This window comes from Pyrgilauda ruficollis, unplaced genomic scaffold (assembly GCF_017590135.1).
Source record: "Pyrgilauda ruficollis isolate IOZ18807 unplaced genomic scaffold, ASM1759013v1 scaffold50, whole genome shotgun sequence".
In the NCBI taxonomy this organism is placed as follows: Eukaryota; Metazoa; Chordata; class Aves; order Passeriformes; family Passeridae; genus Pyrgilauda; species Pyrgilauda ruficollis.
The window spans coordinates 5,999,636-6,022,635 of NW_024526600.1; the positions used below are offsets into that span (position 1 = coordinate 5,999,636).

A 23,000-nucleotide genomic window follows, 5' to 3' on the forward strand; every position below is an offset into this window, starting at 1 on the left:
CTGTGCAAGTTCTACACACACCAGCTCTAAGTGGCTTTTTCATCTGAGAACTCTTCCATACAAAGGAACTTTGACAGCCACATGTTTCTTTCCACTGATGTTTTTTTCCCAAGCATGTTAAAAACCACCACTTTTTTTTTGTTTGTTTGTTTTAAGTTTCTTTCCATCTTCCTGTATTTACTCCTAGTTCTTATATTAGGCAGGAAGGTGAACAGCCTGCCTTCATCAGCTTTTTAGTACAGTTCACAATTGAGCAGACTATTGCTAAGATGCAACTGATTCACATTGAGAAACTAAATCTAAATACTAGTTTTGAGAACAATTTTGGATCATAAATGATAACTACTTGTCTAAACACTATAATAAAAGCGTTCTGTATTCACTATAATAAAAGCATCCAATGCACACACATTTAAGTCTAGCAGAGAGCCATTTCAAGTTACTCACCTTTGCTCAGCATCTTGGCCTGTGCTTGGTGGGTTGTGTCCCTCACATGAGGGCACAGCACATCACAGTTCTTCAGAGACAGCTGAACCTCAGATTTAAACATTGTGATAGCACCTTGTTTTGCCCTCTAGTGTGGTTTTAACACCCTGCCTAAAGTTACCACGGGAAAAGAAAACCAAGGAAAAAAACCCCACAAGTATCTCAAAAACAGGCACAGCCCAGCTTGGCTGAATGACCAACTAAACTCCTGCAGGTTTACAGAGTTGCTCCTTGGAAATCCTGCCTTATATGCAGGTTAGGTCCTCCCCCCACACCCCAGTCAAGAGTAATTGGTGGTAATTAAGTTGTTCCCAGAGAAAAAATAATTAATTGCCACTTTCTATAAGTAAAGCTCCAGCTGCAGCCATTGAAATTGATTTCATCCATCTTTTCTTCTTTAAATAATTTTAATTCCTTTGTATTTCTGTGGCAACAGGTAGGTGGGTTTAAATGGTGGCTGCTTCCTCCAGCTGGCCTTTTGCAAGACAATTTTGTTATGTGTCACCTTTCATTTTATTTAATTCTGCAATTAGCTTTCACTTGTGAGACTTTTTGAGGGGCAAGAGCCCACCATATTACAGTGAGGCTGCTCTGGAACTATCTGTTAGAGCATTCTAAAATACACTTCAGCATGACACCCAGCTGAAAGAGAGTAAAGTGTTACCAAAACAGAACTACAAACCACTGCCTGGAGTGCCAAAAGTATAGGAATACTTTATTGGATGAGGAGCTTGCGAAGTACAGGTTGATAGCATTTCTAGGAAGGCTTTTATAATTAAGAAAATAATTTAGAATATAAATAAAGTTTTTATATACCAGATAGTGATTTCAACATAGATAACGTTTGACCACATCACATGAAAGGTACACCAGTGCATGCCACCACCTTTGCTGAGTGCTGATCCTCTCAGCTGAATGTTTTTTGTGAAGTTCATGACCTGCTGATAACCTGTGGTGGATAAAAGTATGCACCTTGGTCTCTGCTGTAGTGGGTGAGCTATGCTAGCTATGAGAGCAGCCTGAAGGGAATACAAGGCCACAGTTTCTCCCCTTTGAGTTATTAAATTGAAGTTTTCTTCTCAGTTAGGGGCTTAGAGTGGTGCATTCATCCATAAAAATATATTTTTTTTAGAAATCCAGGAGCCTGATTTCCATTGCTGGATATGCTTACGGTCACTGTAATAAGTATCAGAGTTAATTTAATGTACACTGGAGAGTGAGCACTTAACTTTTTCATGCTGCTTCTAAGTGGTCTTGAACATTAAACTCCCCTGGCTTTCTGTGGGCCTATTATATAGACATTTTCTAAATCATCAGGTTTGTTTTATGGAAAAATAAAATGCATCTGGCCAGTACTATTGCGTGTACTCACTTAATTTCAGTCCTGGGAAAACAGTCAAAATACTTACATGGTAATGGGCTAATTCCCATAACAATGAGCAGGGCTGATGAGATGGCTGGATAATCTATCCCTGGTGAGTACTACAGTCATTAATTCAGTTTTCTCAGTGCCTGCCTGATAGGTGGAGCTCTGGCACTGGTTTTTTTCCCCTCAGTTATCTCTAGGCAGGAGGATGACAAATAAGGGATTATTTTCAATTAGTGGGGTGTAATAGAGGGGGAATGTGCAGTGCAATAAATTCTTCTTTTGTATACTTTTTAGCTTAACACACCGTCTCTGGTGTAAGGATGTCCACACATGGTTTTAATCAGAAAAAAGTACAATGCAGAGAAAGACCAATGTTATAAGACCCCCAATAACTATCTTTCTTCCCTCAGGCCACAAAGTCCTAAGGTCAGATAAATTGTATTCCTGTTTGTATAGCTAAGCCTACCCAAACCAAACTTTGAGGCACACAACAAATTAGCAAGAATTACCTTTGATAACAAGCATTATCCAAGCCACTTCTACGTGACACCGGGTCAAGGCAGTCAAATGCTGGGCTGAGACAGAGCTCGCGGTAGGAGCAGTGTGACACCTCTGTCCTGGTGAGCTCACTGTGCCTTAATTAATGACAGCAAAATCTTTCTCATGCTACAGCTGCTGGTAGCACGTAGGAGGAACGAGTGGTTTACCGATTTTTCTCTTTTTTAACAACACAGTATTTACAATATTTACAAAAAGGAAAACAGAAGTGCACGTGTGTACGTGGAAAAGCTTCACCGGCATTCATGGTGCTCCTTGATAATAGAGCTGAAGGCATTCTGGTGTAAACTGGTCTTCACTCTTTTTTCCCTTTGTCTTCTGTTGCAAAACCAAACTCTCACGACTTCCTTCTCAAGATTGAGCCCCTCAGCCATCCTCATAATTTCCTGAGAAGACGGCTTACTTTGTTCTCCAAAATGCCTCTCGAGGGCTTCTTTGGCAGCAATGCTGGATACAGGGGTAAAATTTCGCCTTTAAAAACTTTTCTGTACACTCAGGCTTTCACCACTAGTTCAAGAAAAAGATCAACAGCACTGACTGATGAAAGATGAAATAAACCAAGGGTAAAATTTCGCCTTTAAAAACTTTTCTGTACACTCAGGCTTTCACCACTAGTTCAAGAGAAAGATCAAGTAACAACACTGAAGGCAGTGACTTGGTTTATTTCATCTTTCTCTATGTAAAGGGAACCCAAAGCACTAAAAATACACTGTAGCTCCCTGCTGACATGAGCAGCGTGATATCATACAGAATTTTGGCATGGGGTGATTTAAAGGCAAAAATAGGATGAAGTTCAGTGCAATTTCAGTGTTAATCATAATATATTTGTGTTTCTTGATATTATCTAGGAGACACAGCTACTAACAAGTTATGAGTGGGGATCACAGGAATTGGAACAAGCCTGACCATCCTTCTGCCCCAGCAAATGCACATCAGTGGTGTTACCTGGTTGTATCAAATCCTTTGGGTTTACAGAGAGCAGGAGCTTTATTACTTAGATTTGGGAAACACTGTGTGGTTTGCATCTCACTGATTATAGAGACAGCACTAGAGTATTCCTAGAAATCACAGAGATTATGGCCAGCTGTTTTAGCCATCATCACATTCTCCAAATGTCTGCCCTCATCTGTTCCTCAGAGACAGTAGCAACCAAAACTGAGTGGTTCACTAAACAGAATAATTTAATACTGCTGTTTTTTCTTATTTCCTGACAGAATTTGCTTCCAATTTCTGTTACATACTCTGAAAAACTACATATGTGACATTCTTATGTGCCACTGGGAGGCATCCAGAAGTTTCAGCAGTAGCTGTAATTTCTTTGGACACAAGAGGGCACTTCATGCATTATTCTGGAAGTGAGAAAAAAAAAAAAAAAAGAAGCAGCAGCCAAACAACAAAAGCTGGCAGTTACATTCCAAAGGGACTAGAAAACAAAAAATAGAAGAAGAAGAAGAAAGCACAAGAGAAAGTGCTGTTGAATAAGAGAAGCACCACACACAGGATCTTTCCATTGTTAGGATGTCCAGTCATTGTTTTACCTCCAATTAAAAATGGTTATAGGCAGAAATGGTTAGAAGCAAAAGGCCTTTGCTAGTGAAAAATCCCTGTACACTGCTAAATGGGCTGTCCTGCACATCCTACTCTGGCTCTCTACAGGACTGGAACTGGTTTTCTGGGATGGGACTGGAAGAAATTTCTTCCAGCGTCCTGGGAGATATTTCTGCTATTCTGTACACTCCATGCATTTCAGTTTTCCCCTCCATGCTCATCCAAAAAAAAAGATAACTATACTTTAACACAAGCAGACCTCAGCATTTAAAGCTGGTAAAACAAAATCTTTAGTCTGCAGAAGACATATAATAGCCCTAAAATTTTGCATGGGATTCTGCTTGAAGTGCAAGTCAATATTTAGAGGATTTCAGTTCCCTACCTCCCACTTGTTCTGCTTCCTCCAGCCACTTGGACAGGATGGATTTCAGTTTGCACGCGTTCTTGAAGCTCAGCTGCAAGTTCTCAAACCGGCAAATCGTCGTCTGGCTGAACTCGGAGCCGTGCACAGCAGCCAGCGCTTCCCCAACGTTGGTTTGTGTATAGCCTGCCAGAAACAAAGGGGGAAAAGCAACTTTGAAGCTTTCTAGGAGGATTACTTTCCCTGAGGTGCTTGGAGAAGGATCCAGACACACCATGTCTTTCTGTAGATGGTGTGAAGCAATAAAGTAATCCCTAGAGGCACTGCTGGTCTCCTGTTACTTGCTGCAACAACTAAGCTGAAGTCGTCAGAGAAATGCTGCAGTTTCCATGCAGACTCTGACTCTGCTTCAACAGATCCCTGTTCATTTCTCTGAATGTGGATCTGCCATGGCTGAGGGGCTGGTTCCTCATCCTCCTTTTCTGCTTCAGTGCCAGGACAAGGCAAGATCTCTTCAGGCACTCGCAGTCCCGTGAGGCACCTTTTAAGCTCCTTTTTTGACTGCACTAACCCTGTGTCTCTCAGACTCATAACCTGTTTTTTCTTGTAAAGCTCAAACTGAGATTATTTTTCTTGTGCATATTGCATTTCTTCCATTTTACAGGCTCCATGTGATTTTCTTACACCAAAGGAAGTTTTGTTGCCTCAATAATTCTGGATGAAGATGCAGTGATTAACTATGTGTGGCCTGGCAAACACTTTCCATCGCTGTGGCTGACATCAAATACAAGATATACAGGAAAATTGGCCAGTTTGTAACCATTTTTTAAACCCTAATTTCTTTTATTTCTGTTTAGACTCCAAATACTGACTTTCTAGCTGTTAAATTCGTGCACACATACTGCAAATAATCTTATAATTTTTTTAGATTTATAAAATAAAAGGATTGTCTATAATTCTGATGCAATGTTGTAAGTGATAATGCCAAGAATGACAGGGCTCAGCCCACCTTTGTCCTCAGCAGTTATCTCACAGCAACAAAGATATCAATTGCTTCCCAACTGTGTCTTGGAACAAAAAGAAAAAAAAAAAAAACCAGGAAGAGAAGCTTCCTACTGGTGTGAAGGATTTCCCATGGATGTCACTCAGTGTATACTGAAATGACAGCAGACCATCAGATTAAACAGTCTGTGGGGAAAAGAATGGGTATGGGAGGTGAGATGGTTATGAGGGCTATCTGCCTGAACTTGCAGATAATTTGGAGCTGTGCAAAATATTGCACCCGACACTGAATGTAATTTATTTAACAGAAAAAAATTTTCTCTGCATTTAACACAAATAATTAAAGGGCAGGAAAGTTTCAAGTCCTTTTCTGCAAACTAAAAGCTGACATTCATTAATTCCATGCAAGTCTTCTAGGAACGGAGAAAGTTTGCAGGGCAAGGCAGGATTAGAGTTGTGCTCAGACGACAGCAGAGGCCAGGCCATAAAACACTCAGAAACACTTGGGCTTTCACTGGACTCTTCCAGCCCCTTGTTCATGGACACGAAGCACGTACCCAGCTTGATCCTCCGCAGCTTAAACTCGTTGGCGAATTTCTCCAGCTCCCTGATTTCAGGCGAGTCCATGTCCACGGGCTCCTCCGCAGGCTTGCCCTTCCTGCGGAACTCCTGCTTGAAGTCCGCGGCAGCGGGCTCGTCCGTGAGCAGCGGCTGGGGCAGCGGCGTGAAGCCGTGGCCCAGGGCACAGGAGCTGGCGCCCAGCGCGTGCTCCGGGAACTTGTACAGGCAGGGCGTCAGGCCACCTGGGCAAGGCCAAAGAGAGGGCTCATTGCGTGATTCTCTGCTGCTGCACACTGAAAACCTCCCCGCGCCGCCTCGTCATCCCTGCCCGCAATTTTAGTTATATAATACACGCCAGAGAATCCAGCAATTAGCGTTTCCTGGGATGTGTTTTCTCTTTTTTGTCCCAGCACATGGAAACCTGTCAACAGCCCCTTTACCAGCCACAGGCATCCTGTCACTTAGCCAGCTGTGAAGCACTTAAATAAGAGGCAAATGGCCTAAAGTTACACAAATAAAAATCCATGCTCTAAGCTGAACTGAAGTGGCACAACAAGATCAATGGATCTGTGTAATTCTGAGTCACTTAAAATTTGCCAGTGTCAATTTTCTGGTACAAAGAATACTTCCATGTAGATGCCATTTGATGCTCAGACAAGATACTATCTTGTTTTAGCTGCAGCATAAAATTTCTGTGAGGAAAGTACATAGGTAAAAGCTCAAAGAAAAAAAAAAAAAAAAACACCAAAAAAAAAACAGAACTCATTCAGAATGATCCTTCAAAAAAGAAATTGCTCAAGGATAAAAAAGAACTATATTTCACTACCTTTTGTTCCCAAATGTCAGACTTAACAAGGAGATTCAGTTAAGAGTGAAGGCTGATTTTTCTCTAGATACTGTACATAGAGCTAAAAGTCTGACCTGAGGGAGGCATGGGGTGAATTATTGGAGAAATATTAACACTCCTCAGTGTATCTGGAGCAGCCAGTAAATTCCAGATTCTCAGGTCATCCTTCACCATTTTCTAAACTATACAAAACTGTGTAGAAAAACTCAGAATTTCATTAACCTCCCACTGCTGCCTCCATTTATTAGAGCTAGGTTTTTCTTCACTGCCCCAATTACTCCCATCAGTGTTGGAGGTTCTAACCGCATAGAACTATTTAATACACTTCGCACAGGATAACCACCAAAAAAATCTCAAAAAATAATGAAAAATACTTTAAAAGAGGGGGACTTGCTTTGCAAGGTGCTGACACCATTTACCACGTTGGGGTGGGGCATGCTGCATGTCTGTAAGATGCGAGTCTGGGAGAGACTTGCTGAGAGCATCTCTGGAGTTGCAGGCTTGATGCCTAAGAAAATATAGTAAGAAAAGAAGATGAAAATAAGAAAAGAGAAAAATAAAAATGTATTTATTTTGGAATTAAAGAAAACTAATTTCTGAGCAATGTAATTTATTATTACTTATTAACTTTCCCCAGGGACCTGGACAATGCTAGGAATGTTTTCAAAAGACACAGAAATGCATGATGAAATACAAGAATTTGGAAATTTGCACACCATTAAGGAAGCCTACACCCTGTCCCTATTAGTCTATGCTGATTTACTCTAGCATTTCCTTAATTCTTAAATGAAATAAAATTCTGAGTTTGATTTTGGATTATTTCCAAGTCCCAGTTATTTCCTGGGAGTTGCATTAACTTGGTTCATGTCATTATCTCATTGACTGCTGCTTAAGCTTGCACAGAATATAAATGCCTCACTCTTACTGAGCCTAGGACAGGGAAGAATGAGCAGGATGCATTAATGAGTGTAAAAATCCATGATCACATGGCTGATCTGCCTGCTGAATTCAGCTATCCCTTCATTATGCCATCATTTTATTTTATAGCTTCATCAGCCCAGGTATTGGTCATACCCAGGTGTGTCGGGTATGCCACTTCTGGTCCCTCAAAAATCACCAGGAGAAGTGGCCAGAGGTGTGCAAAAAGATCAGCACTTTCCCAGCTTTGTCGGGAGACAAAGATACAGAGTGATTCCACAAGAGATGCAGAGTTCTGGGAAACTCTGGGCACTAATTTCCCAATCCTTTTTCTAACAAATCAATCCAAATCCCATCTCCTTTAAACGATTGCCTTGGATTGGTCCCTCAGAAGGACAGCTGGCTAAGATCCACGCTCTGACAGCTCAGCCAGCTGAGGTTTGGCCCCTTACCTGCCATCACCCCGTAGGTGGAAGGCTGATTCCCATAGTGACAGGAAGGCACGGAGTAGTGCAGGCCTGGCCAGGGGCGTCCCGGCGTCGCCGCGGCAAAGCCAACGCACGAACACGCACGAGTTGGGAGCAAAGAGAAAACAGATGGGACTCGTAAGAATTCGAGATTCTAGACACAGCCTTGAAGTGTGAGGCAGGCAGTGCCTTCTGTGCAGTTGTAGCTTCTCCTGTGAGCGTTTAACACAGGTCACAGCCATCAGGTTAACAGGGAGAACCGCCACTAGAAATAGGGGGCATCCTCTGAGGCAGGACTAGGAATTGCCGTGCTGTCCCTTGCTGAGCTGCTTTTGGTATAATCTATGGGCATAACCCAGTTTGCACAAACTGCTGAGCAGGGGAAGCATTGCACTCTTAAAGGGAAAGCTGTTCCTCTCCTCACTCAGCTTCCACACACTGGTTCATTCTGTCTCACACTAAAACTAATTCTAGGCTCCCAGGAAATTGCCTTCACTGTCAAGCAAACCCTGCAGCGAATGAAGGCCTGGGTTTCCAAAAGCAACACTTTGGGACATTTGCTTTGGTGTGTCCAAAAATCACAATTTCTTGAGTGCCAAGCAACAAAGAGCATTTCAGAGTGCTTTGGCGAGGTGGTAGAGAAACAAGATGGTAAATTCTGGATTCTTCTAACAAGTCAGGCTTAAATAAATATTTTCCATCACCAGCAAACACACGGTTAATTTATCTCTAGTGTTTTCACAGGGGTATTTTAGATCCGTGCTCAGTAATAGCCGGTGCCTGAAGAATGAGACAATTTTTTGCTGAATTCAATATAGAGATATGGCTGTTTCTCATGTATAAGTAGGAATAGAAATGCATGTACTGCCCCCTCTAACAACTGCAATAAAACAGAATATTAAAAATTAATGTTCATGAACATTCAGACACGTAAGACCACATTTTAAAGAACACATTCCTGTTGTTCAAAACAGTCTAATTAGGGATTAGAATATTTGGGTTTTAAATCAGTAATCATAACAGTAAAGACTTCTTGTACTGTTTAAATATACTTCCACAGATATAAAATCTACTAAGACAAACATGCTTATACTAATGGAGATGCAGTGAAAATAAAGATTGTGTTAATAACTCTAGTGCATGTAGAGCAATTCAACTTTTCTGTTAAGATCTGAGTCTTTACTGGTTGCATTTTCCACTATTTCATAATCCACATACCATAAATTTTATGGATGAAAATACAATTTTTGACTTGCTAATAATGACTTAAAATTAAATAGTGAGGATGATGCTATTTAAATGAAATAATAGCAGTTAAAGTGTTGAGGATACTGCAGAACATCAGCTGAATGGCACAGCATAGTATTTGAACGGAAGTATTTTCACCTTTCTTGTGATGGAGAATTGCTACATCCATTTTTAAAACTTTTGACATTTAAAACAAGTTGTTATTCAAAATTCTTTCACCATTATATTGTACACAAATTCTCCTCATTTATGCTCAATGTGACGCTTTTAATGACAATTCCTTAATCTATGTATGCAATTTGTAAATCTTGACTCATTATAGTTACCACCCTCTGCTTTTGCTTTCCCAGGGTCGTTTTTTCCACAAGATATTCTGGATGTGGTTCTACAATCACAGTTTCCACTGACTACAGTGGCATCTGTCCTTGGGTGGCAGATACAAAATACCAAAACCAAACCTGTGGCAGGCAAGGAGATGCTTTGGGCCAGCCCTCATCGTGTGCTTTCCATTACAAGTCAGAGGAATCTAGAAGATACTGCTGTGATACAGGCACATAAATTTGACCTCATACAAAATTTAAATTCTCCTGTTCCCTGCCACTATTGCTAACCCACAGCTGTATTGGGATATTTTGAACCTCTTGCTTAACGTATAAGATGATCCAGTTTTCTGTTACCAATAATCCGTTTTCACTACATACATGCTTTTTCTTTTCATTAAAATGCTTTATTACCAATGCTTTTCAGGAAAAATTTGCTTTCTTGTTAAGACTCCAAATGAAATTCTAATGTTAATGCAATTTCAAATAAATCAACTATTTCTTTTTCTTTCCCTGAAGGCTTTCTATCAACAATTCCTGTATTCCAGAATCCTACCTCTGCAGTATTAATGCTGTAAGAAAACTCTCTTTGGCTCAGATATTTAGTGATTAAATAGTCCTAATATTTAAATGCATCGAATTCTGTTATATACACAAACATACAAGATTCAAAAATATCTGCAAGGTTTCTACTACACATTTTGAACATCACACTTAAACCTTTTTCTTGATTCAGTTTGCAATATGCCTTGCAAAGCAAAGTTTTTCTTTGTTTAAAACTCCCTCAAGCTATATTGACACTTGAGGTCTTTTAAATGTGTTTCCTATTTAAGATAATTTATAATTTTTTAAATTATGGTTACATAATAAACAACTTTTTCAATTCATTTACATGAAAGTTGTCATTGTATTACATTGATTGTAGTAATACTAAAGACAGTGTTTGAACCTGTTCTAAGTTGGCAGCATATTTGAGTCTAATCTTGTAACAAACTTAAAGAAAATTACGTATTTAGCTAAAACATTTGTGCTTTTTCTGATTCATTCATACGCAGAGTTTTGTGAAATTGCTTCTACTCTGGCATAGTCCCAATCATGCATGACACTGACCACTTTAAACACTGAGAACTCAATGAACTCATCTATCAATCACCCAAAAATTACAAATGAGAGCAAGAGCATTTTCAAAAAGTACCTGTAGACACAACATTGGTGGTATGGTTGGAGACCTGCAGGCACTCTGCAGCGCTGTGATGCATTATCAGAGGCAGAGAGGGAGAAGAGTCAGAATTCAAGGGCACAAAGGTGTCTGAGGAAGCAAATGCTTGGCAGCTCATACCCTCCTAGAGGCAAGAGAGCTGCCTGTCCCGTGTTCTACCAGAGCAGATCCTCCAGGATTAATGGCACCTCAAACTCTGTTCCAGGATTTTACCTGGGTATACACACAGAGGAGGGCTCCGGAGCACAGGGAGGTCGTGTGCAGGTATTTATACCACTAGGAAATCCCTTTATCCATTTTAATGTTCTTTTCCCAGCAATATTGCTACCCTGGTACAGAGCCTCCTTCCTTCCCACACAAACACAATACGTGTCCAATTAATGGAGGGGCGGGGGAAGAAGAGGGAAACCAGAGACAGGATTTGACAGATATTTTCAATTAGGTCTTTTGTGGAGGACAATGACCAGAAAAAAAAATTAAAGTATCGTCTCCAAAGTCGGTGGCAACAGACAAGTGAGTTTAACACTAAGTAAGTTTCCACAGTTAACACCTGCCTCCAAAATCTCATCCAGGCAATTGTCTGGAAGGCAACCTGTCTGAGGGCTCAAACAGAAGTCTGCTATAGTCAAGAACCTATAGGAAAATAATCTGAATTAACCTAATTCCCAGCAGTTGCACAGTGATCATTTGTCTCGACCTGTACCAGTATAAATCAGAGATGTGTAATATGAAGCACCTGTAGCCAGAAGGAAGTTTTGAACAGATAGCTTTCCATAAGTATGATGTGCTAAATGTTTATCTAAGATGAGCTCTTGACAGGGTCCATGGTGTCCCTTAAAACTCTTCTTCTTATTATTATTATACTACTGCACCATCTGAAGTCCTCCTCAAGGTCCTAAGTAAAATCATGACCTTTACTCAAAGAAGAAAAGTGAATTTTTGACATGAGACTGAAATAATTTTGGAACATGATAGAGAGCATACAGCTTACCCTAAAAAAGATGAATAATGCTGTAGTACACCATAGTCACATATTCTATGTAGATGCAATAAAGGTGGGCTTGGTTTGGTTTTTGGTACCAAAGATGTTTGGTCATATTTTATGTGAAGATGACTATATATTTTGTGTGTTTCATATTGAAACTGGGTTAAATGTCTGAACTAGAATTTTGACAACACCAACTCCAGATACGTGGGATGAGAGCAATCATATTCGTAATTGCACCATTTTTCATGTGTTACTGCAGAAAAGTGGCATTGCATTGAGCCATTCTGCAGAATCCTTTAAGTGGGTCTTGGGAAAAGCTGTGTCTAATATTGGGAAGAAATTTCAGAATTACTGCACATGTCAAACTGCACTTCTCTTTAACAGTGGTTATCTACTGCTTATCCAGGCACTTTCAGATTGCAAAATATACAAAACCCATCAAAATAATTATTGCAATATTATGGAAGATACTGTCATCAAATGAACCCCATCTGCATTACTTTGGACTTGGCTCAATGTATCCTAATGTCTGTGGATTCATATTCAAAAATTATTTTAGTTATTTTCACCTCCTGTTCCCCCTCAGCAAGGGACATGATAAATCTAACAGGGGGTCCCCTCCACACACCAGAGTTTTGAAGCCGTGGGAGAAAAAGAATAACTTTACATCCCTGTCTTTGACAATTCCTTTTTCTCAAATCCCAACAGGTGTCACTGTAGAGAGTGATTCAGTAAACACAAAATTTACAGTTTCACTGTAAACTCGTGTCTAGATGCAAAGTTGCAGCCTGTCCCCAAGTACGGGATGGTGCTCACTTCCAGACTTCCCTTTCTTGCCCAGGTCAGGAGAAGCTTACCCAGCTTTGCCCAGGTGCTCAGGCTTTCCAGACCTGTGGAGATCATTAGAGGGGGTGGTTGTGGGTTCATGGATGTTGCTCACCCTCAAAACCCAGAACTGATCGGGATTCGGAAAGTAAATTCAGTCAGGAGCCACAAGGCACTGAGCTTTCCTTCAGAGTGCAGTATAAAGGTGCTCTGTGACAGCATTCCAGACACTGCTTCAAAAGAGTTTTTTCATGCCCAGACTATTCATTATTGTCTTTTATAGTGCTGAATAAAAAAATTCTAATTTTGTGTGTTTGTGCTATATCGCCTACTTCTTGCTAATAACTTCACTACTTTTCACTTTGATTATGACCAAGTTTCTTTAGTTGCATTCAGTTTCAAATAAAGGGTTTTTTGCATTATATTTGAGGATCCTGGAAAGCTGGATTGCTACCAATACTAGGTATTTGAAAAATTTCACATTCATCAGAGCTCATTTCTAATACAAGTAGCACCTCTCATAAAGCTTTGTTAGCACCCTCCACAGATACTGTTCTAAGGCTGCAGATTGCCTGACTCAAAGTTACTCTATATTGTGATTTCTTGGTCAGTTTTCAGACTCTGCTTCACAGCACACAGTTCAGCTGAAAGCTTCTGGCAGGAATTTCAGGCCACTGACTGAAAGAGGTAATTCCTTCTCTATATCTACAAGTGCTCTCAAAAGCTCAGTGGGAGTTTTCTGCCCTGAAACCCAGAGTCCATTCTCCATTTGGATGGTGGCATGATGCTGGTAAATGTCACAATCCTATCTGCTTCCTGCTGAATCCTCAGTTAAACTGGCCTTTTGGGGGGCAATTACTTCTATAAGGAGGATGGCGGGAAATGAAGATTTATTGGATAATTCTGAGCTTACCTCAATATCTTTCCTTAGGTTGAATCCCAATCCTTAGTCCGTGTCAGTAGACTGACTCTTTGCCCCATAAATCTCTTCTGATTGAATCTCAAAATAATGAAGAAAACCATCAAAAACCCATTGAGGGTTTTTAAGACAGCATGAAGCTGTCTGTTTTAGTGGCAAAAATATCTCTTCATGTGGTTTTCTTAGCTCAGAAATAGCATCCCATTGTAAGATCTCAGGTCTGGCCATGAGATAGGCAGGGAAACACCATCATTTTCCTCCACAGGAACACAGCATTTCTCTTCCCAAGAGATGATTCCAGGCTGGTCAGCAACATGGATTTCCAGCCTCACCTTTGCCAAGAACCACAAAATTACAAAAAAAATCTGGCACAGTGCAAGTCTTGGCAGCACCTTTGATTCATTCATTCCTTTTCCCAGGTCTCCAAGCCCTTTTGTAGACAAATTAAAAACTATAAGGCTTGTTCAAATAAAGAGTTTGCAGAGGTGGAAGTCTCTACAAGCCAAATCATTATGACAGTCCTGCAGATGAAATATATCCCACTGAAACAGTCACTCACTTACATGTTTACACTCTGCAGAGGTGTGTGTGTGTGGATGTCTGTCTGTCTGTCTATTTATCTATCCCAATAATGCATCTCAGAGAACTTGTGGTTCTTTGGCAAGTGAGCTTCATTTTTGCCTTCACTGCACATGAAGGGGGTGATCTTCAACTCTGTTTTTCCCAAATAATACTGCAATTTGCATCCTGTCACCCCATACACTTTTGTACAATGTACTCGTGTGTAAATATTTGTGTCACATTTCGTTTTATTCAGAATACTGAAATTCCCAGGTTTTAACTCTATCATAATTTCATGGTTATTTTTCGCTGGAGTGGGTAAAAACTGCTCTAGAGATCTGCACATTTCTGCACATTTACCCAATTCTTCTTCTTCTTTTTCCTGTGCAGAAAGTCCTTGAACTGGAATGACCATGTTCATGTCATTGAAATCCCCCCAAGGCAGAGGGAGTTTACTTCCCACACTGTAAATGAAAAAGACATCTCTAAGTGCATAACACTGTTCACGGGGGGAAAAAATCAATATTTTTTCTTAGCTAAGACACAAACTGACTCACAAACTGTCAGTATATGCCAGGGATAGTTTCATTTCACAACTGATGGGAGGAGGGAGGGTGTATTAAACATTTCCAAGGAAGACACTTTCCCAGGGAGCAGCACAGTGCAATTTGCTTTTTAAAAACCTATAGAAAGCTTATCCAGTCTTGCTGCCAAAGTCTGGCTCACCGGAGTCTGAGTAAAACACATGTGCAATTGCATTAGAGCAAACAAAAGCCTTAAAGCCTGATTTAGACCAAGTGGGACTACTTGATAAAGACCAGAAAGAACATAAGATTAGTTGTTTCTCTGAGCCACCTGTCCTTAAGTTTAGATCACCTCTGCAGAAAAGAGCCCCCTGAACGTGCAGCACAGACATGATCTGTTATCTGCAGGGAAAGGTGGTGTTCCCACGGCTCTCAAACAACAACCTGAGCCAGGGCAGCAGCTCCCATCATAAAATATGGTTAAACTCAGCTATAAGAGCTACAACCTGAAAGAACAGGTACAAGTTCCACTGTTTTTCTTCATGCTCCCAGTCAGACTGGTGGTCCTTAAAATTATTCACATTGCAAATATACTGGTGGAGACCCTGACACCAAATGGAAGTGATCCAAGCTCATTCCAGACTTATTCCAGTGGAAAACAGGGTAGGAGAATAACTGCAAACAGTCATGACTGGGACCAGACAGGGGACCTACACCAGGAATGAGTTAATCAAGTATGTGGGAAAAAAAAAAAATCAACTTGCACTCAACAACTTTAAAGCATTTACGAAATATTACTACTGACAATGATTTCACATTTGTTAAAGGCCAGGTTTAAAACTCACATGTATTGCAATTGACTCATTTTCAGTTTTTTCAGGATGATGTAACAACAACTTCAGTAGCAAAAGTTTTTTTTTCCCCTGCGGTTTCCTTCAGAAAATCAGAACTTTTCCACAGAGAAAGAAATTTATGCACCCAGTTACAAATTTAAATCCACATAACGCTATTTCTAGAAACCTGGAGTTTTCAGGGACCTAGAGTTTCAGTGCTTTTATTCTTCTCCAAATGCCTTCCTTCTATTTTTCTTATGTCATTTCAGAAAGGGGATCTGTTTTCATCATGCTACAGTAGCCGAACCATTAGTTCTTTCCCAGTTTTGCTTTTCAAGTCATAAAACAAACATTGCTTTCACAAAGCCTTGGTAAATATTCCTGTACAAATGCAGTGGAAGTGGTACTTTGGGTCTTGCACATGCACTTTAAAGGTCCCTTCACATAACATAAAATGGAGCAAAATATGCACCCCCTGCTTCTGAGTCTATACTTTCATTAGCAGAACACTTTTTCCCCAAATGCTGTTAATCAACAAGTCTTGTTTATTTAAAAAGTAAAAGAGGTTTAAAATAAGGAAATAAGGGGAATTGACCATTTCCATCTGAAATGCTGCAGAAATGCCCTGAGATAACACAAAGATGGAAGGAAGAAAAAAATTGAATGAGTGTAAGTACAACAGGGCAAAAAAGCTCAGGAACTAAAGGGAAATTGCTTGCCAGGGTAAAACTGCTGAGCCAGATTGCTGAGATAACAAATCTGGCCCTAGAAAATACCTTGGAACCACCCATTTGAATATCTACCACATTAATAGGGGTCATCCATTTGAATATCTACCACATTAATACTGAAATTTATCAACATTACACATCACCTAAGAACACATCATCTATCTCTGCATATCTGCTATGACTTTGTCCTTTTACTACTTGGCAAGAAAAGTTTCTGTCAGAAAAGCCAGAATTTAACTAGCAGTAAAACTAGTACTGGTAGTTCCCTGCCCACAGTGCAAAAATCCACTGAACACAACTTTTTCTTGGAAAATGGGCTCACATAATAAAGCAATTGAACAAAAAAAAAAAAAAAGGACAGTGAACACCCACCCCGATACTTTTCTTGTAAGTATCTTTTACTTCACATGACCCCAAAAACAAAATTTCTTTTTAGCTCCCAGATAGGGCATTGAATACCACCCCTCACCATCTTTTGAAAGGGTTTCCTTGAAAGAAATTTCCTTGTAGAATTCAAAAATCCTGAAAGCTTCAGAGTACATTTAAAGGCTCAAATCCTTCTTCCATGGCTTTATCACAGCAAGATGCCTTTGGCATTACAGCCTGTGCCACCTTGAACAGCTTGCACCTTCTGCTCTACCCTGTGGAAAAGAACTTCATGGTCTCAGTGTTGCTCCAGCCCTTGGTGGGTCACAGAAAATTTTCTGCTATAGCAAGACAATCCTCATGAGCATCTCCATGCCACATATGCAGCCCCACCTCCAGCTCTTAAAAATTAACTTAAATAAAAGGAATAACCAAGAAAATTTCCTAGCCCAGGCACTTTCCATGATTCACAGGCAGAGGTGAGTGTGTGCCTCACATGCCCAAGCCTCTCCAGGGAAGTTTGAGGGGCACGTAACAGGCAACAAATGAAATAAGGTTCTGTGAGACTGATTAATACTTTTGCCCATTGGTCAATTTTATTGGAAGCTTGGGACAAAGATGTGGTAGAATTCACAGGGAATGTACTGAATAAAGAGGATGCTCTTTTTTTTCTCCCCTTTCTTCTCCTCCTGGAATAAAAATCAGCCTCTGCTGTGCTCATCTGCTTCATGCCTCCTGTCCCTACTCCCCACTCCTCCCTCGTTGTGTGTCACACGAAAGAGAAACTGGATGATATGTTCCCAGCTACATTTGGATATCTGACCAGCAGAACTGATGAACACTTTTCAGCTCTGAAGTTGTTCCGAAACTAAAAGCAAAATCTTCAGTTTCAGAAGTTTTGGCATCAAATCAAATCAACAAATTTAAATGGAAACTTTCAGCTTTGATAAAAATTTATTCAGAATTTCAAAAATGGTATCAAAGTTCTCTCTTAATGCTTTGGGCATCTTTCCATGAGCTTTCATCATTTTTTTTAACTACTTGAGGTTATTTTAGACAAAATATCCAAGTTTTTTGATCTGCAGCATTGTGAGCACTATATGAGGTAAATTGAACAAACAGAATAAACTGTGGGAGGAAAACTTCCCAGACAAACTGCAACTTCAGACATCCACGCTTTTGGAATTTATCCAGATTTGTGATAATTTATACAATGTTACTTAATAAGATTTACAGTAGTAAAGACACAAGAGAAAAAGGAAATCTGTGGATTTTTTTAAAACTCAATTGAATCTTCTGAGGTCTGGATTTTAATTTTTTTAAACAACTTTAATACTTTAGATCACAACCTGTGCAGATACATTTTGCTCTTTTTTACCAAGACAATTGTAATTTTCATACTTCAACCTGGAAATTTACTTACATTACTTTAGGTTGAGTCTAATGAAAATGAACAACCAAGTAGGAAAAACCAAACAGAAAACAGCCCCAAAAAGACTGAAATTCATTCAAAATTTTGGAATCAGACTTTGGTATCTTCACTGAGCAGTGAATTAAGCAGTAAACATTCTCACAATACTTCACAAACATTACTCAGTAAAAGTACAAGATGAGGGCTAAGTGGGATTTCTGATTTCACTAAAATTATTAGTGATGAGAACTCAATTATTTTCTGTATTCATGGAGAGGAGTGATAGAGTAACACCACTTTCTCTCATTATCAGTGTAAAATAAAGGTCATCAGCTGGTTACAAAGATCAAAACCTGCAGGACACCATTCTGTGAGCTCCCAGAAAATCCTGGTCATCTATATTCATCCCTGAACTTTGCCTGCACACACTGCATGGATGAATATTCCTGTCTTAGACAGACAAACAGCAGCAGCTCAACACGGTCAGCAGTTTTGTGTTTCATCACCAAACAAAACATCTTGCCAGCAAAGTGATTTCATTAGCATATTCAAACCACTGGCTGGCTCAGTCTGAAGGTCACTTAAAATTCCTTGAAATATGAGATAAAATTTTAATTCTTAAATCTCACATAACATTTAAAATGCATTATTCTTTAGGAAAGTATCTCATAACTCTCACTGAAAATTTAATCCGCACAACTCGATTAATCATCACCAAGCAGTGTTAAAACTGAAAAGTGCACCTTCTCAGGAGGAGAATAATCATCGTGGTAAAACATGATTTTTGCCCTTTGCTGTCTCCTGTCACCGAAAGATCTCATTTTTGTCCCCAAAAGGTACTGCTTGAATATTTTGGGTGAGGAAACCATGTGTTAAATAGCTTGCCCAAGAGAATATGAAATCAGAGGCCAGCCTGGGGATAGCAGCCAGACCTACTGATGACATTTTGATCAGATCTTCACTTATAAAAGTGTACAGCTTTTAAATATATTCCTGTGCCATGGGGAAAACCTCTCACTAGACTGAGATAAGAACTCAGAAATTCCACTTGCACTTTCTGGGGTGTATCCACAGGCAAAGGACCGTGTAAGTCCATTCCTCAGAATTCAGAAGCCACTGCCCAAGATCTGAGCTGATTCAGTCTCTGTGCAAGATGCCAGATAAGAGAGCATTCTTTTCTTTCAAATATAAATGAGAATGGGGGTTAGGGAAAGAGGTCTTTCTGACATTTTTGAAGGTGAGAAGTAAAATTGTATCATTTGTATATGCACACCTCTTAAAATATTGTTCAGGTAAAAGATGGAAAGTGGGAACTCCCAGAGCAAAACACGGCTCAAATAATAGTGCTTGGAGCACCTGCTACTTACAATTTGCATGGGCATAGAAGAATTACTTACTCTTTGAAAACATTCAGATGTTTTCATTTCTCCCCAAGGCAAATGTTTTAATGCTTCTCCTTGGAACTGTGTCTACAGCCCCTTCACAACATCACTGCTCTGCTAAATCCCTTTGAAGAGCCCAACCACACAGACAGAACAAAAAGAGGCAGGAACAACAGGGCTTTGAAATTTCCTTTTAAATCCCAGAGTTGCACTTAAGACTGACAGCATGTACATTTAACATATGGATAAAAGCTTCTCTTCATCGGCAAATGCTCTGACCTAAAGAAGTAGATATTAAAAAAATAAACCACCACGCCATTTTACAGGTGTTAAAACAAGAAAAGCACAACTGAAATACACGCATGGGCGGGGGAAAGCAGAAGAGGGGGAGTCCTTCTGCTCTTTACATAGATTCACAGCAGGGAAATGAAATCCTAGGTTTAACTCAACAGCATTTAGACCTTTGAAATCATTCCCCCTTCCTTCCACACAGGGAGAGCAGGAGTGGCTGTGGGTGAGGAGCCTGGTTCTCAGCCTGGCTCAGTCGTGGTGACCTCCTGCTTTGTACCACACCTGCAGCTGCCCTGCAGTGCCAGCGGTGCAGGAGGAAGGCCACCACCCCCGGAGGAGGCACAGTGGGCCAATTTCCATCTGCTCCAGGGCTGTTGGCCAGCCCGTGAGGCCGCAGGCAGCCAGGGAGCGTCGGCACGAGACACAGGAATTCTGACATTTCACATGCAAGGTGCAGCAGCCACAAAACTTACTGGGAATTCCCTTTTTGGGGGGGATTTTTTTTTCCTTTCCAGAGCAATAAAGCACTCCCCAGGTTGTTCCTCAGTGCCTGAAGTAGCCCCTCAAGGAATGGATGCTTTCAGGCCATACCCTTTTCCTTCCCCTTCCAGATCTCTGGAGCTGGGCTTTTAATGAGGTCTCTGTTAGGAAATTCTTGCAAGAGCTACTTTAATTCAGGGGACTCCCAGGGTACTGAGCACAACACACAAACCCCCCGGGGATTTTAAACATGATTTTTCTCTATGCACTCCTTCCCTGTGTGGGCAAGGATTTCACCAGAGTGAAATTCCTCCACCTGTAATTGCAGCCTCCCCTGGCAGGGGAAGGAAAAAGAACACAAACTGACCACCATTCCCAACACCTTATGCACCATTTTCCAGCATATTGCAGTGGATGAGGTGAAATAAAGGAGTTATTGCAAGAAAAACATAGGCAAACCTTTGTTCTAACTTAAGACATAACACAAATAACATTCTTCAAAGTCCCTGTCAAACTATTGGGGTTTCATTTTGCAAGAATAATAATTATCCATGTGTGATGCTGAATAACAAGTCAGCAACACAGAGGAATCTGTGCAGACTCCATGCTCCAGAAGTGTTATACACAGGGAAATATTAACTTTTCCTAACCACATACCTGGACCAAGGCTGGGCAGATGCAGGAATAAAACATAACACTGCCTAAGGAAGAATTCCAAGAAAAACCCCCCTCCTCATTCACGCTCGGATCAGTATGAATGAGTATTTTCAGAAGGAAAAGGGAAGCAAGCACAGGGAGATGATCTGTAAATATCACCTCTGAGTTCATTATGGTCTCAAGGTCTATGCTGACAGTGGTGCCATGATCCCACCACTGCACTATAAAATGTATTTCCAGGTGTGGACTTCATCAGACCTCACCAAACTTCAACAAATCTAAAATTAAAAAAAAAAAAAAAGAAAATAAATGGCTGCTTTTACTAAGCTTCCTGTGACATGATCCATCACAAACCACAAGAAAAACCTGAAGCCACAGACCTATACAAAACATATTACCCTGAAAAATATAATTCAGCTGGGTGCATCTTCCCAAACCTCCTTAGAGAATAAACAAACATGCAAATTTTTTTCTTATCTGAAAACATATTACCCTGAAAAACATAATTCAGCTGGGTGCATCTTCCCAAAGCTCCTTAGGGAATCAAACAAACATGGAATTTTTTTTCTTTTCTACCATTACCTTATTAATTCACTTTGTTATTTTCTCCTCTTTTCAGACATTGCTTTCCCCCTGACTTTGAACTGGCTATAATTCCCTTTTCCAAACTCCCTCCAGCTACTCAGTCGACTCAACCACACGGTGCAAAGTCACTTGCATTGGAGAGCAACATGTTTTTCTTGTTGCCCAGTAAAACTTAAAACTACAGGCTGAACAAAAATATACAGCATATTAAATAAAAGGCTGGCCTTTCTAAGAGAAAGTTTATATTAGCACATTTTTTTCAGAGATTAAGCATAGTCTAACCTGTTTATATTTAACTAGAAGTGAATTTGGGTGGGGTATTACTGTATCTTCAATGAGAAAGTTACAAAAAACCCAGCACATCCCCTGTCACAAAACTGTATTAAAGGAAATAACCACCACCATTGTCTCTGCCACTTAGCATTTACTAGAAACTGATCAGAGTAATACTGTCATATTCCAATTACTTTTATTTGACACTAGTTTTATAAAATCTAAGCAGAATTTTTCCAGAACTTCCCTTTGGATTTTCTCAGACTGACTAAATATCTACTTTTAGAAATGAATAGACACCAAATTTCCAATTCCAGTCCTGTTGGAGCTGTTTAAAATAGCCGGTGCCCCACCTGACTGCTCCTTTGCAGAGAGGAACGTGCAGGTCTTTGCCTCCCTCTTTGCACCCCAAACACAGAGCAAAAGAGCAAAAGGAACATGAAATCAGATCTCCCTTCTCTGTTTCAGTTCACTGAGAGCATGGTGACTTTTTAAAATGCCTGGGGGAAAAAAACCGAAAACATTTGATTTTTTTAATGTCCCCATGCTGAGATGATTCACAGCTATTGGCATTTATTCTGCTTTACAGTTTTCATGCAGATCATCAGCCAAGCAACCTGAACAATTAATTAAGTTCTTACAATTAAATTCTATTTCTGCCCTTCATGACTGTTCTGTACCAGCCTGAAACAAATTATCTTTGAGTCCCCAAATGATTTAACAGAGATTAACAATGTTAATTCTCTTTAACAGAGAAAGATAATTAAGAAATAAGGAATTACAGAAAAAAACATGCATTTCTAGCAACGCCTGTGATAACTTCTCATCTCCACATAGCAAACACTGTACCTGAACAGATTTCCACAAAGCCATCTCTTAATCTCTTTCTTAATCCAAAACTCAGCCTCATCTTCATGTTTGCAAAACATAACCACTTGTTCTTTTTTTCCGTCAAACTGCTGAAATCTTGTCCATATCACCTACAGAATATTCTTCTAAATGAATAGCAAGATGTATTCCCAATAGCAAGCCATTTTTCAAGAGGCAACAAACTTTATATAGAGAATAAATAAATTTATAAAATGAATACTTCATATCTAAAGAGAGAACTGATTGATATTACTAAGTGCCTCCACCTGTCAGAGGAATTTATTAATAGCTTTGCTTTAAATAATCATTCTCAGGTAAAGATTGCTTATTAAATTTTCACTGTTTGCTCAATGGTTAAAAATTATAAAAACCACGAAATTATCACAGTGGATTGTGTTTG

The 23,000-nt window shown here is 39.9% G+C and overlaps 1 protein-coding gene across 1 annotated transcript; it reads right to left on the reverse strand.

Annotated features, from left to right (window-relative positions):
* Nucleotides 1-2,646: 2,646 nt before the first annotated feature.
* Nucleotides 2,647-11,022, reverse strand: POU1F1 (POU class 1 homeobox 1). Its single transcript, XM_041480231.1, has 6 exons — nt 10,881-11,022; nt 8,103-8,252; nt 5,882-6,127; nt 4,344-4,508; nt 3,359-3,374; nt 2,647-2,860 (listed from the first exon to the last, which is right to left on the reverse strand). Exons 1-6 carry the CDS (start codon nt 11,020-11,022, stop codon nt 2,647-2,649), a joined length of 933 nt encoding a protein of 310 aa, XP_041336165.1.
* Nucleotides 11,023-23,000: the final 11,978 nt, after the last annotated feature.

Excerpts from the sequence above, each read along its gene's own strand:
- POU1F1 (XM_041480231.1), bottom strand. The coding sequence starts at position 11,022 with ATGAGCTGCCAAGCATTTGCTTCCTCAGACACCTTTGTGCCCTTGAAT. Across the intron at positions 8,253-10,880 it reads CACCAATGTTGTGTCTACAG|TCCCATCTGTTTTCTCTTTG; the intron begins GTACTTTTTGAA and ends AATTCTTACGAG. Across the intron at positions 6,128-8,102 it reads CACCTACGGGGTGATGGCAG|GTGGCCTGACGCCCTGCCTG; the intron begins GTAAGGGGCCAA and ends GGCCTTGCCCAG.